Source organism: Lepisosteus platostomus, chromosome 3, assembly GCF_059453375.1.
Source record: "Lepisosteus platostomus isolate fLepPlt1 chromosome 3, fLepPlt1.hap1, whole genome shotgun sequence".
Classification (NCBI taxonomy): Eukaryota; Metazoa; Chordata; class Actinopteri; order Semionotiformes; family Lepisosteidae; genus Lepisosteus; species Lepisosteus platostomus.
The window spans coordinates 24,377,280-24,394,942 of record NC_142613.1 but is presented as its reverse complement, the minus strand read 5'-3'; the positions used below and the strand labels follow the sequence as shown (position 1 = coordinate 24,394,942).

At 37.9% G+C, this 17,663-nt stretch overlaps 2 protein-coding genes across 11 annotated transcripts in view; one reads left to right on the top strand and one right to left on the bottom strand.

Annotated features, from left to right (window-relative positions):
• The window catches only part of LOC148674684 (uncharacterized), a 70,720-nt gene that overhangs the window by 12,439 nt on the left and 40,618 nt on the right, over positions 1 to 17,663 (top strand). For all 10 annotated transcript variants that reach the window (XM_088625085.1, XM_088625086.1, XM_088625089.1 and 7 more), the window contains 3 exons: positions 8,177 to 8,321; positions 14,850 to 14,949; positions 16,242 to 17,547. In XM_088625085.1, coding sequence (XP_088481211.1) covers positions 8,177 to 8,321; positions 14,850 to 14,949; positions 16,242 to 17,547 — 1,551 coding nt within the window. The remainder of the gene's footprint in view (positions 1 to 8,176; positions 8,322 to 14,849; positions 14,950 to 16,241; positions 17,548 to 17,663) is intronic.
• gpr31 (G protein-coupled receptor 31) lies at positions 1,458 to 5,702 on the bottom strand. Its single transcript, XM_088625081.1, has one exon. It carries the CDS (start codon positions 5,378 to 5,380, stop codon positions 4,394 to 4,396), a length of 987 nt encoding a protein of 328 aa, XP_088481207.1. The 5' UTR covers positions 5,381 to 5,702; the 3' UTR covers positions 1,458 to 4,393.

Here is a 17,663-nt window from a genome sequence, read left to right as displayed (position 1 = left end):
GTGAAAATGGATGGATTAATCAGATGATAGCACGATCAGCACCCCTACAGTTCAATAAAGCTTAATTACTGAAATACTCGTTGAGAATAAAAGAATAAACGTTCTAACCGTCGGTTCCACCAAGTTAGACGAGAAGTTTTTTTATTTCTTTTTAAAATTTTTAACAAAGAAAAAAAATTAATAGATTTATAGAACCAGGCGACACTTTCTGTGGTCTAACTGGGCACAAACAGGAAAAGTTGGTAGCAAAATGACTAAGTAAAACACAGTGAGACAGCAATACATGAGGTTTTTTAAAAAGAGTACTGATAATTTTGAATCAACATTTACTTCAAACCAGCAGAAACAGAATAATCTCGGTGTGATGAGTGATTTTGCTTCTTCTATCATTTTTTAATATTTGGAGTCATGGATGTGAGTTGCAGTCTGATGTTTGACTCTGCATCCAATCTGTTGCGATACCTCTTTTTAGTGGACACATATGATGAAAATCCAGTTTCACACAGACAGGTAGTCACAAACGGGAGAAGAACAGAAAGAGCTTTCTCTGATAATACAGGATATTCGTTTTTGATGCTGCACCAAAACTCTGCCAACGGCACTTCATTAAAAGCTGTTTGTAAGGAAGAGTCTGGAATCAGGTCAATGAACATCTGATATTCTTGTGATGTGAAGTCTCGAAGTTTTTTTTCATTGTTTTTCTCTCTTGTGGTTGCAGTAATTTCTAAGCGATCTTTCTACCTAGTAACACGCTATTTTCTCTCATTGCAGAACCCCAAACACAGTTTGAGAAATTATCAGTAATTATGCATTCTTGGAATCCTAACATTTAATTATCACAGGAAAATAATGGAACTTCTGATGTTCTTATAAAATGTAACTTTGGAAAATGAATGCACATGTAACTATTAATAATGCTAATTCAATAAGTAAGTTTCACTTTATTTAATACATTTTGACCAAGAAAAAAAGTGAAGAAATAGAATTTCTCTAGCTCAGACAAACCCTGTAAGAAGTAATCCTCAGTTTTAACCTGCCTGGGCAAAAGGGAGATACCTGGTCATACAAATACTGTAAGCTATCTAACTCCTGAAATGAGGTGAACAAAGGGGTTTATTTCTGCAGTAACAGATAATTGATAGAAAAATTCCATGTGGAAAAAAAGAAGAAAGAAAACACAACGTTTTGGCTGTGGAGCCCTCTTCAGGTGTGAGGCCAAAACGTTATGTTTTCTTTCTTCTCTTTTCAGCATGGAATAAACCTATTACTTGTTCCTTTGCAGCCTATGCATGCTGACGCAGCTACCCACCTGAACTACATTGACAGAAAAATGCAGGCCTTTCTTCCAGTTAAAAAGTTCTCATTAGGGTTTGATCACTTGTAAAGTTGTGTTCTGTAGTGTGCGCTCACGAGGCACCAGTTCTGTAGGGTTTGGGCATTTACGGGGACAATTATTAATTGTAGCTGTAAATCACAAAATGATTCTTTGAATGGCTTTAGAATCCAACCTTGCGATATAACTCAAACAACGCACACACACAGGTACTAATACACAAGAATACATTTATTAATGCATAAAATATGCATATAAACCTAACAGATCTTATCAAGAGGGCTATCAGAATACAAAAGGTATATATTCAATCAATCACAAAGAGTTACACATATCAAGAGGACATACGTTCAGTATACTGTATTATTCATTTAGACCATTTCGTAAATTAACTTGGTCACAACATCTACACTAGATACTCAAAACAAGTACATAACTCTTAGGGATTAAATTGATATCAACTGGTTGGGATAACAATTGAGTTCTCGAGCAGTAATGCAGTGAAGTTGAATACTAATCCAATCTCTGGGGATTCAGATCTCCTGCAGGCACAAAGAAACAGTTGAAGGCTTGTTGCTGTCCAATCCGCGCTCTCTGGCTCCATGCCAGGGTGTGCTGTGCAGCTTGCGATGGTGCGCTGCTGATGCTCTCTGAAGACCGGCAAGTTAGTTTTGGCTTTAACTAGCGAAGTTTGTGCACAGGAGAAAAGATGACTGTGGGTCCCAGCAGGTCAGGAAGAGGACCAGTTCGTTCCTGATTGAGCACTAGTTCTGAATAGTGATTCAGCTGTCCACAGTTCCGACCTCTCAGGATGGTCAGGAGGCGTGCTGCGAGAATGTCCTGCCCTTGGGAGCCTTTCTGCTCCTGGGCCGTCCTGCCTTGGAATTCTTTAGAATAGTCTCGCACCCCTGGAATTCTCCTTTGAGATTCTCCTACAGGCTCTCTGTGTTGCCTGTTTTTACCTGAAGGAACTTCAGCTCGTTCATTGGCTGAAAGTTTCATGGGCATCAGAGACCCACGTGGGTTACTCAGCCCTACCAGTCCCTGATTGGTTGATCAAGGTGAGATATGAGTCACTTACTCCTGACACTTTGGAATGCAGTCCAGATGTCCATCTGGCACTCCCTAGACAGATAGGCGCCAATGGATGACCATTGATCATGATAGCCAGGCTTAGCTTAGTGCATCCCCATTTGGGAGCTGTCCCTTATCAAAAGAAAACATCTTTAAATCAGCCTCCATGAATAGCTTCTCTGTGGCTGCACCACAGAGTTGAAGAGAGAGATGGGGCCTCGTTTGGTCGCCGTTACAGTTCATTTAGGAGACTTAAAAAATATTCAGTTATAATATTTACTTTAGTAATGTTGAAAAATTCGTTCTTGGGTACTAATGAAATGTACTGTAGAGTAGGAAAGTACAGTACAAAAGAGTGAACTGATGTTCAATGTCCAGATACCCACACACACAGAAATGCACACAGCATAAATATAAACCTTGACATTTTTTGTTCTTTGAAAAGCTGGTCAAAATGTATTTGACTTTTAATTTTATATTATTTAAAATCAGAACTCTTTCCTTTCATTTAAAGTGGTTGCGTATACTGTACTTGCATATACATTCAGCAGGCACCAAAAGTAATCACAAACTAGCCAAATGCAAAAACAAAACCTTTTTTTCTTTTCTTTCACAAACAGGGGCTTTCTTGCATTGGTAAAGGTGTTCTTTGAGATTAAACTGTAGTCCATTTTACAACAAAACAAGTAAAATGTTCAGTCATTTTCTGAGAACTCCCAGAAGAAGAAACTCTTAGTTGTCACTTTACTGAGGTGTGTGTTTTTTATCATTTTGTAAAGGGCATATTAACTGTTGAGGAAAGTTTGAATGTCTACAAATCTAACATTATTATTGAGAAATGTGTAATATAATGTTCTCATGCCAAGGAATTCAATATATCACACATAATTGATTATTAATTACTTTTTCCCCTCCTGTATTTTATCTGACATTTCATACTAGCTGAAAAATTATGACATTACTGTTTTTGCAGAATCCATCAGATGTCATTTTTTTTATTTTACATTTTACATTTTTCAAAAGTTTATATCAAAACTTTTAGGTTTGGATTAGGGGAAAAAGCCTCTAGCTTTTGTAGGCTACAGTACTGTATATGTGTGGATGAGTGTTTATCCACTTTAGCAGCCAAAAACAATTTACTGCATTTTCTATTAATTGGCTTCATTACTCTGCTCTCCTCCCCACTGATAGCTGATGTGTATTGAGTGTTCTGGCGCATTATGGCTGCTGTCGCATCATCCAGGTGGATGCTGCACATTGGTGGTGGTGGAGGGGAGTCCCCATTACCTGTAAAGCGCTTTGAGCGTAGTGTCCAGAAAAGCGCTATATACTGTAAGTGTAAGCAATTATTATTATTATTATTATTATTATTAATGTATTTTTATTTTTCTAAATCATGAATACTACTCAAATAAACAAGAGAGCATATAGTATTATTAAAACACACAAAACAAAAAAAGCAGAATAAGTAATTATACTTAAGTATTTAAGTGTTACTAAGACAAAACTTACACTATTGTTTATGTCACTCCATGCCTATTTGTTTTTTAGTCATGAAATATTGCATTCTTCGATTAATTATCGTGTTCATCTAACTTCTACAATAAATTAGAATAAACAGCCACATTTTACAGAAAGAAACATAATCTTAGCCCAGTCCCAGATGGCAGAGCAAGAGCACCATAATGAATGTGAATTTGAGCCCAGGGGGAAAAGAGTGAGGGCAGAAGGCTCACACTATTTAAAGACTCATGTAACAGGACAGCTCTAGACGAAAAGGGTGTTCAATTTTTCACTGAGCTGCTGTCTCAGGGCTGCTGTATTAGCAGGGGTACAGCCAGTCCAAGGTAAAGGACTTGCAATCCACGCCCCCCGCTCATCTGAGCTACATTATTAATAATTATTTTTAAAATCATGGCTCATTTCTATGTTTCTAATTATTTACACCTTCAGATTGCTAATAAACCAATAGATACAAACAAAAACCTATTTACCTGTTACCCAGAAGGCTACTGTATGTTCATTAGTTTTTGTGAAGCGTGTTCTTGTAGATGTATCCTGTGTATTTGTCTCCTTCTTTAATAGACATGGACAGAAATTTGACATGTAAACTGTTTTAAAATTTGAACTGCAGAAACAATACACAATAGGATCCAGCAAACAGTCTATGTAGGAAAGACATGTAATACCATCATTGACCTGGGCAGCGATTTTTTCTATGTAATGTAAGTTCTTAATTCTTACAACCAACAGAACCAGTCTAGAGGTGGTGCATGGCAGAAAGCAGACTCCGAAAACCACCACTACCAGGATTACCAAAAACACAGCTCTCCGAATCTTCACCTTCTTCCCTATGCTCCTCTGACTCAGCTTCTGGATGATTTTTACTGCACAGAAAATCAAAACAAGGAAGGGGATGAGAATCTGGGTGAAAAACACTATCTCACGCAAAACATCCATAAAATTTTCTTCACCGTGATCAATGATATTACAGCACTCAAATGTCCTCAACATTGTGGGTATAGTCAGCGGCAGCAGGGATACCCAGATGAACACCGATATGTGTGGTTTCCGTCTCGCAAGCTTCAGATAGTTTTTTTTATGGGGATGAACCACATTCAAGTAGCGATCTACAGAAACAGCTGTCAAAAAAGCAATGCTAGCTCCACGGTTTAGAAACAGCATGAAAAGCATTGCTTTGCAGGTGGTTTCATTAACACTGCAACGATATCCATGTTGGTAGTAATACACTTTCACAGGCAAACATGCCAGGAGCAGAATGTCCGCCAAGACGAGGTTGAAGAGGAAGATGGTGTTTGTTTTCCAGAATTTAAATCTGAAGATGAAGATGTACAGTACTGAAAGATTCAGAGGTAGAGCCAGCAGGAACTCCAGAATCATCACAGAAGAATAAAAAGTGTATAGTCCCTGATTGCCAATTGTACAGTTGTCTTCTGTTAGATTTTTCCCCATTTATTTTAATTCAGCTGATAACTTTTAAAAGCTTTCTGGAATCTCTTCAGCTTCACCTGCAAAGTGTTGAATAGGTTTATCTTCTGATCTTCAGCAGATTCTGTCAACAATCTGCAAAAACAAGTAACCTTTGAAAGAACACCAAATAACAGCTAGTATAGTTTTTAATGTCTGACACTGGATAAAGCAAAATTGCTTAAAATATTTGAATCATTTTAATGCAAGGTGTCTATCAAAAGCAGGAAAATAACTATTATATTCCCGAAGTCACGTCTCAACTACTGTTCCTACCTACTCTCAGGATAGTGAATTGCTCAATGGTTTTAAAGAGATAAAGAGACTGCACAGACTTGCTTGCTGCGCTTCCCATGTTCTGAGGCAAGTCACTACAAGCTGTTGTGTTTCATTTCACAAACACAGTAGGTCAGCATGCACGAGGTTTCAGTTCATATACTTCACAATCTTATTTATTTTTGGCAGTTTAAATGTAATCAATCTGTATTTAATATAGCAATTCTTCCAAGTACTTTACATGAATATTACTTAAATGACAGCTATAGAAAAGTGGCAAAGGTAGTAGAAATGCAACTTGAAAAAAGATGATAGAGTAAATCCAAAATTACTTACTCAGTATCTGTCCTCCTTTGTAAAACATACAGTATTGGCTTCTTATCAAAAATAAGTATTTTTATAATTATCTGGTGATGGTACAGACAAATATAATAATGAAAGTAATAGTAAATAAAAGTATTATTCCTAAATTTGGCTAAATTTATTTGTAAACATTTATTCTGTATAATTGATTCTGTATTCCTTTTTATAATAAACTTTACAAAACGAATGTACAGCAAATATATATAAATATAGATCTTGGAGGAAAACTGTTCTGATTTTTTTGCATTTTACAGTATATAATACTTTTTATTCTTTTTGTTAGATTTGTTATACACATTCATTTGGAAATCAGGAAATACAGTGCAAATCAGGTGGTGTGAGTTATTCACATATTTAAAAAAATGTTTTTTACATTTTTTACATCAAAGTTTTGTGAAAGACTGGACAACGTCTTCTTAAAGATATCAAAGAAAGAAAGAAAAAGCAAGAGAAAACAAGATTGATCTTTGTAAAAAAAGAGATGGAAGACAAAGAAATGTCAGCAACTCAGGTGGTCAGCTGGCTGTTAGAAATGAAAAAGATTATTATTTAAAAACAAGTTAAAATGAAGGTTGACCTGGCTGGCACTGCTGCCTTGGGATATTGTCTATGTGGAGTTTCATTCAGTCATCCAGGGTTTAAACCTTCATTATGCTTCTAAGAGGTAATGGTTACTCTGATCCTTTTCTGGAATAAGATGATAATGGAAAAACAGATTATATTTTGCCAAAATGAGTAAATCTTTTCAGTAGATTCATGGTGTATATTTTAATTGAAACTTTAAAAGTTCAGATTGCATATACAGTACAGTACCTAAAAGCTTCCTCTGGTATTCTGAAGCTTGTTTAGACTTGAAGTAGTTTGCTGATTGACTTACTTGAACGATTTGAGAGCGTTACGACATGAAGAACTACAAAAAACACTGCATGTTTTTGAGACTGTTACAGCATGTTGGAAACTCAAATTAAAAAAAATAGTTTCCTTTGCACATGCATTGACTTAATCTATATAGAAATAATTTGGAGATGCAAATACATCAAATATACTACTGTATATTTATAAAATGTGAAAACAGAATACCTTCACTTTTGATGAGTCACCATCAGATCAAAAGACACTGCCATTGTGTACGTTAGATTTTTGTCCTTCGTATTGTTTTGTGATTTGGTAAAAAGTACTGTATGCGTCTCACTGTGGCTAGATGACAGCATGTCAGGAAATCCCTTTTTTATTTTCATTTGATTAATAAACAGTATGTGTAGTATCACATACAATATCAATGTTTGAATTATACAATGTAGGATATTCAATTAAATTCAAGACTTTACTGTCCAATAATTTTCCAGTAAATGCCTTCCTGGATGATAATATAATATACAGTACATGCAAACATCTACTGTATTACTCTCTGGGTTTTACAGTGCATATCTGATAGTGATTTTTAAGGTGTAAGCAATGCCTATTTTTGAAATATTTTAAATGTACTGAGTTCTATAAATCCCATACATAGCTCCTACTGGTGAAAGTGAGAGAAAACTGACACTATTTTACAAATGAGCTTAATGCTGATTGTTAATGTGAGGAGCTGCATAGGCACTCATGTTGCAAAGGAAAAAGCAGAGTTTAATTTCAAGTTGAAAAGTAAAAATGTTTATTTTTTTCCAAAAAGTTATTTTCTTTCCTTTTACATTTCTGTGTTGTATTGTAATCAGAGTCAAAACATGGATAAACAAATTATTGTACAAACAATAAAAGTACAATTACAAAACACACAGCATTGAATGTTACACAATATACTCTACAAAACTATGAGTCTCAGGGGCTGGCTTTCTGCAGACCTAGAAACCCAGGATGCTAGCCCTGTAACCTGAAACACTATGCAACACCTAAACGGACCAAAAACAGAACAAAATTATGAATGCCTATTAGCACCAAAGAGAAAAATATGTTAACGAGATAGTATTGTGTTAAAACTAGATACTTTTTGCTTTTAAATACATTATTTTTTTAAAGTTAAAACAGATTTAAAAGCTGTTCTGTAAGCTGTTCTTATGTCAGAACTGATGCACTGTATCAGTTTACTGAAAAGGTAAAAAATATCTGGTTGTGTGGATTCAATTTTATATATGTCCCATGTTCTAGATGAGAATATTCCAGAAAAGGATGAAGTCCAGCCCCGAAACCTATCACCTATCAAAGAAGAAAGTGGAGAACAACAAGGGGAAGAGCCCCGCTTGGTCAGTCCCTTTGGGATAAAAAGACGACGCTCTGTTAACCCTGAGGACAGGTATAAGTGCACATACTTTATATTCTACCATCCTGATGATCACTGGTCATGAAACTGGTAGGAAACCAATTATGAGATTAAAGAAAAGAACTAAAGCTAGTTTTACTGTATTAACGTTGAAGAGGCAAGTGTAAGTTCTTGGTTGATCACTTGTCTGATACTTGTAGTTGTAAAATAATACTAAAATGAATACCTTATTTTTTAATGGAATAAATTAATAAAATGTAGTCAAGAAGGAACAAACATTTTCAAAAAGCACTCATGCTTAAGTAAATGTAAACTGTGCATATTTTCTTTTTAGGTCTTTGTAAATGAAAATCTTTGTTCAATCAACTGTTGAAAATGTAGTCCATCAACCAAAAACTATTACTTTTGCATGCTCTGAGCACATCATGTTAAAAAAATGGAGATAGATATGGTAAAAAGGAAACACTTGCAACAGCAATAGAAATGAATATAGAGAACAGAGAACATTTTATATAACATTATTTAAAAAACAGTATTCAGGATTTATTCAACTGAAATGATGGGAAGAGGTACAGTACATTTCTTAGAAAAATTAGGAGAACATTTTGAATAGTTTGTAAAAGTCCAAGCCAAGTATTCACAGAAAGGGAATATCTGACACAGCCTCTGAAAGCTCCATGCAGTATATGCACATTAAACTAGCATGTGTACAAAATTAGAACACATACTGGGTATCATAAATAAAAAAACATAATCGCTATAGAAACTAATTCAAAGTTAAAGCTGAACTAGGATAAATTGGGAAATTAATCTTGTTATTTCAAATATGCTTTGCAGTGTACTATAATAACAATATTAAATTATACAAGTAATAGGTTTATTCCATGCTGAAAAAAAGAAGAAAGAGAACACAACGTTTCGGCGTGGAGCCTTCTTCAGGTGTGCCTATGTGGCGTAGTGGCTACTGATGAATAAAAGTTTTCAGATGTCGACAAAGTTCCAACCGTATGGTTTAATTGAACAAGTGGATGCACGCTGATGCTAGCAGTTCACTATATCCTTGCTGCAGAGTTGACCTTGGGCAGAATTCTTTTTTTACGCACGGGCTTCCTCTGGCTCGGCACTTGGAAAAACTTGCAACCGTGGACCCAGGAATGGCCATACATCATGACTAGTTGGGCACATTCCCATCCTGGGAACTGTTCCTTATCAGGATGGCAAACATTCCTGAAACAGTACACAGCATTAATGGTTTCTAAGCCACAGAGATGAGAGAGAGATGGGGCCTCACTGGGAAAAGCACAGCAACACTTAAATCTGTCTTATTAATAAGCATTGCTGCTACATAGATTTACTTAGGTTTATGTGGGAAAAGAGAAATGAAATGATGAATGAAAAAAAAAATCTTTAAATTCCTTTAAATGCAATATTTTTTTCTCCATGGTGCTAATAAGCATCTGTGGATACCTGCAGGTCAGACCTTATTGTACCGTTTTATTATTGTGCGGTTATGATGCTTTTGCTGACACCCACGTCTAAAGGTGGGAATGCAATCTAATACGAGATGCTCTGTGATTTCTGGAGACTGACAGAGTTCACCAGAAATAAAGGGAAAAAAAAGGTGGAGTGAGAAAATTTGGAGAATCAGGATACAGGGCTTGATTCGGGCAGGGAAAAAGGCTGATATTCAGGCAGGGAGGATGCCACAGGAAAGTTTTGAGCAGGCCAGGGTCTAGGCAAGTTCTTGTAATTAGAGATTGGGTTTAAGACACAGAAACAAGGTGTTTTTTTAATAGATCTGATTAGTTAGATGATGGGGAACTGGCTTTGTAGAATGATGGGTGAATTGGCAATGCATTGATGAGCGTGTTGGAATTGCAGAAATGCCCAAAAGAGTGCTGGATGGTCTCATAACCACCATGGTTTGTGGGCTGCTGCTGATGGGGACATGATAAGTTTACAGTATTTTGAGTACTAGCTCTGATATGGGGGGACAAAGACAGAAGACAAATATTTAACATTATTTTGCATTTTATGAGTGGCACTAATTAATTTTACATTTCTAAAATAATTTTCAGTGTTTTTAAAGGTTTCTTTAAAATGGAACCAGAAGTACCAGGAAAAGCATATACTGCACTGTTATTTTTCATTTGGCGAGTGAACCACATATCTGGACATTAAAACCTGCATTTTCCAATGTCCCACACAATTTAAAAAGTTATGTGCATATCCACATATATACATACTATAACTCAACCACAGTATTACCACCGTTCATATACACTGCCTTGATCTACTGTAGATGCAATGATTTACACCACTGTTTTGCAATTGATCATTAAAATTAAATAATTAAGTTTCAGCATTCCTCATCAGTAAACAGCAAAATGCAATAGTAAGAATTTAAGTTATTTTAAATAGTTTATAGCCACTCAATACAATTCATTTTTTCTGAAAATTTCCATTAAACCAGCACATTAAAAGTCAGATCCAGTCTCTATTCATGGCATATTATATTTATATAGTGCATGTTATATTTTCAAGACAGATAAGTTTTATTGTCCCCTGAGGGAATTTTTTTGTGGACACACAGCACTTCTATACATTTAAATATAATGCACACACCCCAGAAAAAAAAACATTGGACATCACTCTATTGCACATGTACAGTGCCTTGCGAAAGTATTCGGCCCCCTTGAACTTTTCAACCTTTTGCCACATTTCAGGCTTCAAACATAAAGATATAAATTTTTTTATTTTATGTGAAGAATCACCAGCAAGTGGGACACAATTGTGAAGTGGAACGAAATCTATTGGATTTTTGAAACTTTTTTAACTAATAAAAAAATGAAAAGTGGGGCGTGCAAAATTATTCGGCCCCCTTGCGTTAATACTTTGTAGAGCCACCTTTTGCTGCGATTACAGCTGCAAGTCGCTTGGGGTATGTCTCTATCAGTTTTGCACACCGAGAGACTGAAATTCTTGCCCATTCTTCCTTGCAAAACAGCTCGAGCTCAGTGAGGTTGGATGGAGAGCGTTTGTGAACAGCAGTTTTCAGCTCTTTCCACAGATTCTCGATTGGATTCAGGTCTGGACTTTGACTTGGCCATTCAAACACCTGGATACGTTTATTTGTGAACCATTCCTTTGTAGATTTTGCTGTATGTTTGGGATCATTGTCTTGTTGGAAGATAAATCTCCGTCCCAGTTTCAGGTCTTTTGCAGACTCCAACAGGTTTTCATCCAGAATGGTCCTGTATTTGGCTGCATCCATCTTCCCCTCAATTTTAACCATCTTCCCTGTCCCTGCTGAAGAAAAGCAGGCCCAAACCATGATGCTGCCACCACCATGTTTGACAGTGGGGATGGTGTGTTGAGGGTGATGAGCTGTGTTGCTTTTACGCCAAACATATCGTTTTGCATTGTGGCCAAAAAGTTCGATTTTGGTTTCATCTGACCAGAGCACCTTCTTCCACATGTTTGGGGTGTCTCCCAGGTGGCTTGTGGCAAACTTTAGACGAGACTTTTTATGGATATCTTTGAGAAATGGCTTTCTTCTTGCCACTCTTCCATAAAGGCCAGATTTGTGCAGTGTAAGACTGATTGTTGTCCTATGGACAGACTTTCCCACCTCAGCTGTAGTTCTCTGCAGTTCATCCAGAGTGATCATGGGCCTCTTGGCTGCATCTCTGATCAGTCTTCTCCTTGTCTGAGCTGAAAGTTTAGAGGGACGGCCAGGTCTTGGTAGATTTGCAGTGGTCTGATACTCCTTCCATTTCAAGATGATCGCTTGCACAGTGCTCCTTGGGATGTTTGAAGCTTGGGAAATCTTTTTGTATCCAAATCCGGCTTTAAACTTCTCCACAACAGTATTACGGACCTGCCTGGTGTGTTCCTTGGTCTTCATGATGCTCTCTGCGCTTTCAACAGAACCTTGAGACTATCACAGAGCAGGTGCATTTATACAGAGACTTGATTACACACAGGTGGATTCTATTTATCACCATCAGTCATTTAGGACAACATTGGATCATTCAGAGATCCTCGCTGAACTTCTGGAGTGAGTTTGCTGCACTGAAAGTAAAGGGGCCGAATAATTTTGCACGCCCCACTTTTCATTTTTTTATTAGTTAAAAAAGTTTCAAAAATCCAATAGATTTCGTTCCACTTCACAATTGTGTCCCACTTGTTGGTGATTCTTCACATAAAATAAAAAATTTATATCTTTATGTTTGAAGCCTGAAATGTGGCAAAAGGTTGAAAAGTTCAAGGGGGCCGAATACTTTCGCAAGGCACTGTATAACATTACAAAACATATTGCACACAAGTGGACTGTAAAGGTCAAATATTGTGTTTATCCTTGTCATTTGCATTGACAGCTTTAATGGATAGTGGAACAAAGGAATGTTTGTATCTCTTAGACAAAGAAGACACCCTACCAGCATCTCCATACTGTAACGCTTACAGCCACCATTGAGTGTGAAAGCCGGCTTACCAGAGCGGTGACGTCACCACCCTTCCCTGTAATAGCAGGGCCCACAGCTGCTGGGCTGGGGGGAGATCTCTCTTTAGCTCAACAGGCTGGGTCCCTGTTGAGTGACTCCGGAGGCCCGGGCTCGCGTCCCCGACAGTGGGGGGCCGACCATAAGCGGCAATGGCAAGGGCGCCTGCCTGAACCCTGAAAGCGTTACATTGGTGTCAAAAGCAGGGTGGAATAGCCCTTCGCCAAGGACAGCGAGTTAAGCGGGGGAAAGTGTAATGCTCGCGGCAACCTTTGAGTGTGAAAGTCAGCTTACCAGAGTGGTGACGTCACCGCCCTTCCCTGTGATAGCAGGACCACAGCCGCTGGGCTGGGGGGAGATCTCTCTTCAGCTCAACAGGCTGGGTCCCTGTTGAGTGACGCCAAAGGCCCGGGTTCGCGTCCCCGACGGCGGGGGGGGCGATCAGATGCGGCGGCAGCAAGGGTGCCCACCTGTACCCCAGAAGTGTTACATTGGTGTCAGAAGCCGGGTGGGATAGCCCTTCGCCAATGACGGCAAGTTAAGCGGGGGAGAGTGTAATGCTTACGGCCACCATTGAGTGTGAAAGCCGGCTTACCAGAGCGGTGTCGTCACCGCCCTTCCCTGTAATAGCAGGGCCCGTAGCCGCTGGGCTGGGAGGAAGATCTCTCTTTATCTCAACAGGCTGGGTCCCTGTTGAGTGATGCCGGAGGCCCGGGTTCGCGTCCCCGACGGTGGGGGGCCGACCATAAGCGGCAACGGCAAAGGCGCCCGCCTGATCCCTGAAGCGTTACAATACTATCATCAGTCCTTACATTTACAGTGACAAGTTTGCTGCTCTTAAGAGCTGTCTCGGTAAGCGGGGATGAGGTGAACTCTGTTCTCTCTCATCCCACATTTGATATACTGTTCAAACCCAGACAATCTCCAGTTTACAGTGCTTAAAATCACCCATAATAAACATGGGAGCTTCTGAAGTCCGCTGGAGTTGCTCATGTACACAATCGGTTTTCTGAGAAGTGGAAGCTGCTGCAATTCCACTGGGTGGAACGTAAACAGCACATATAATAATGTTACCGAATTCTCTTGGAAGGTAGAAAAGCTTGAGACTCAGGCACAAAAACTCAGCATTTTTATTTTATTGCAGTCTTCCTCACTGAGTATAATCACATACGGTATGATTATTAGACTAATAAAAACACAGATTAAATTAAGCCATTTAAGTAATTTCTAACACAACACAGGGCAAAGGTGCAGTATAATGCTTATGCAGGATTTGATGCTGCATCTGTAAAATACACAGTCACATAACATCACTTTCAAAAACCACTTATCCAATTCATAGTTGCCCAGTCTATCATGGGAAGCATTGAGCGCAAAGTGGTATACACCCTGGATAGGATGCTAGTCCATCACAGGATACACACAGACTATAAAAGGTACACACTTACACAAGGGACAATTTTGCAGAAGTCAATTAACCTACCAATATGTACAGTATTTGGACTGTGGGAGGAAAACAGAACACTCAGAGGAAACTCATGCAAACATGAGGTTAACCTACAAACTCTATGCAGATAGCACCCCAGAAATTGAACCCAGGGCACCAGTGCTATGAGGCAACAATACTAATCATTGTGCTATCATAAAATATAGAGTAAATAATTAATATAATAAAATGATTTGGGTGCTTCTCTGACATGATTGCAAAACAAATTACTTACAAATCTCAATAGAAAGAGTGAGATACTGTAGTATGCAGTGGATACCACATGTGCGTGAAAATCAAGACTAAAGTGACAACAAAGTGGTACTGTGGAGTTTTTGTGTCAACATTGGTGGATAATAACAGTAACTAATTCAAATGAATGAAGTCTGAAAATACAAAGTTTTTGCATTTGAGAAACAAGTGACATTCTGAATTTATTTGAGAAAATATATTAACACACGGATCTCAGAATGAAGTTTAAGGGTTCAGTAATACATTTTTAAGATTAGATTATGTTGAATGGGAACCTATTCATTTAAAATATTTTAATATTATTTTTTTCTGCACAATTAGACCCATCAGACCAGGAGTTGGAGTAAGACAGAAAACCTTTGAGGCATTTGTTGAAGAACAGCTCAAATTGGATGAGGAAGTTCTGCAGAGAGATAAGCAGGTACAGGGTAATACAGTATAGGTGTTGATATTTTAAAATAAAAAAAATAAAAGCATAAATCAATGAGTTAACAAAATTCGGACTTCTATTTGCTTCAGTAAGCCCATATGAATTTTAACACAGTGTAAGGTTTCTGTACCTTTACATGTATTTACACATATAAAGGTTTATACAGTATGTACTTTTCCTGGATGTTGCCACGCCTATATATCTTTACAGACTGAAGAGTTGTCTTACAGAATTGTCTTTTAGACTTATCCTCAGTTCTTCTATTTTGTTCAAGAAAGTTTTGGTTTTGACATGGCTGAACCAAGGTATGCAGGTTTAAGAACAGAATGGTAATCATGACAACATTTTTTAAAAGTCCATTTTATCTCCTTCGTTAACAGGGTTAGATGTCTCCGCTTCCAAACATCGTACTTTGACTGTTGTAGACAATATTGCAATTTCTGTTTATATATAAATAGTTTTCTTTCTGTTATACCACTGAAAAAAAAGGTACTAAAATATTTTTCCTAACCTCCAGAAGCTGTTTCAAACTGTTTGTTTAATAAAATGTCTGCTACACACTTTCACAAGGGGTAACAACTTCCAAGAATCAGAGTGTTTGTGAATGTGAATATCTGAGTGTTTTAGGTATGATGGTTTGGCTTAACCTGCTTGGTTAAGGAGCTGCTATAGGACAAGGGGGCTCAAATTCCTTTCAGAGACAGTTAACAAAGGGACAGCTACAAGGTGGAGAAGGGCGGGAGGAGGGATGCATGAGACAAATGCAAAAGAGATTTTTATGTTATTTATTATATTTATGGCTAATTTCAGTAATGATTATGATTAGTGGGGAGACTGATTTGTTGTAGTTTTCCCTTAAGTTAATGAGTTCCATTTAGTACTGTGAATTTATTTCTTAGAATGTTAGTGATCCATGTATAGCAGAGAAGTGAAATCATAAAGCTGAGCTGTAATATTACACTACAAAACAGATGGATGCAAATCTAACCCTTGAGGTATTACTGAAACTGAACCAAACTGTTCTGAGGTCTGTAGATTTAGTGCATTGAAATATTCCCCCTTAAAGAGCATGGAGAAGTGTGATAGAATATGAAATTCTATTTCTAAGTTGCTCAAAGGTCTACAGGATACTGCAAGATTAAAGCCATTTCATTTAAATGGTGAGAATCCAAAAATGAAATGTAGCCAGAAGTTTAAATTGCATGATTAAAAATAATAAAATTCAAATATATCAGATGAAAGCTTCCACTACCATGCTACTTATAAGAGGTTTAATTTTTTAGGAGTTGAAACCAGCCAAAGAGACAGAAAAGAAAACTTTCCTGAAGAAGGGAGAAGGCATAACACGGATAGAAAAAAGCAAGGAAACTGTGCTGAAGGATCAGAGGAGGGGACCCCTCAATCAGGTGCTCAAGCGAGTGAGCTTTGTCAGTCAACACCGAAGATCCCTACCCCTCCTGCAGGACACTGATAAAAGTTGTGAAAGGAAGAGCACTCCTTTGAGTCGACAAGTCAGCAGTCCTGCGTTGATGGAGTCTAGAGACAACATGATTAAGGCTACAAATGAAGACAGTAACCTGGACCAAGAAACGTACTTGGAACAAAATGACAGAAGCAAGCAATCAATCCAAAATACAGCTGGTAGTAATGCAAGTAATAACAAAGGAAATGAGGTATTGGGTAAAACTCCATGTAGTAAAACGTCCGCGCGATCTAGAAGTTCAAGTCTGCCATGTTTACAAATCTCTTGCAGGATGGACTTGCAAAAGCACATGTGTTTGGCAGAAAATGATGACCATTTAGATACCCCTAAAAAGATCAACTTACCTCAAGAGGAACAACATCCCGAAAGCATCACTTCTGCTTTGAGAGCTCAGTTTATCTGCACAGACCAGCAATATTCAAACAACAACCATCAGGTTGATAAAACAGGATCCAATCTTGGGTTTAAAAAAGTTGATGATCATATTGTAAAGGTTTTTAATGGGCCAGTTCTCTCAAATGACAGTGGTAGTGAAAAAAGTGAAAACCAGGAAAAATCAAAGAAAGGGAGAGAAGTCCAGACCTGCAGTACAAAAATAAAATTTCCTCCCAGCAGCACAAGTGATAGCACCAGCAATGAGGATGATCCCAAATCTCAATTCCATGAACAACACATCCACCAAACTCCACTGAGGCTGGGGCATACTGATCAGAAACTAGACCTGTCTGATGATGATTATGCCAGCGACGCACCAAGTGGGGCAGAGGAAAGAGTTTGCAGACCCCAAACGCCTCACCGATTACCATTTTCTCATCCATTCGCCAGCACCAGTAGCAGTGACAACAGCGAAACAGAAATAAGGGACTTTAACTGGCATAAGATAACAGCTCCTTCTCCATGTCTCAAATCACCAAGAAAGATGGAGGCTGAGAAGAGAAAGACACCACCATTGTCAAACAACAGCAGGAACCGAAAGACAAATCTATTGACTCCCCCCACTTCAGAGCTTGTATCAAATCTGTTTTCTGGCTTAAAAACTAGAACAAACCATACAGCCCAGAGAAGAGTATCCGATGTATCACAGAGCTCTGAAGACAATCAAGGTGGTAAGTATCTTGTGTTTTCCTAAATGCTTATCACCTGCAATCTGAAGATTGTTCTTTTATTACAAACTTTCTGAGCTTTCTGAACAGCTAAATCACTATACAGTATCATACTGTAT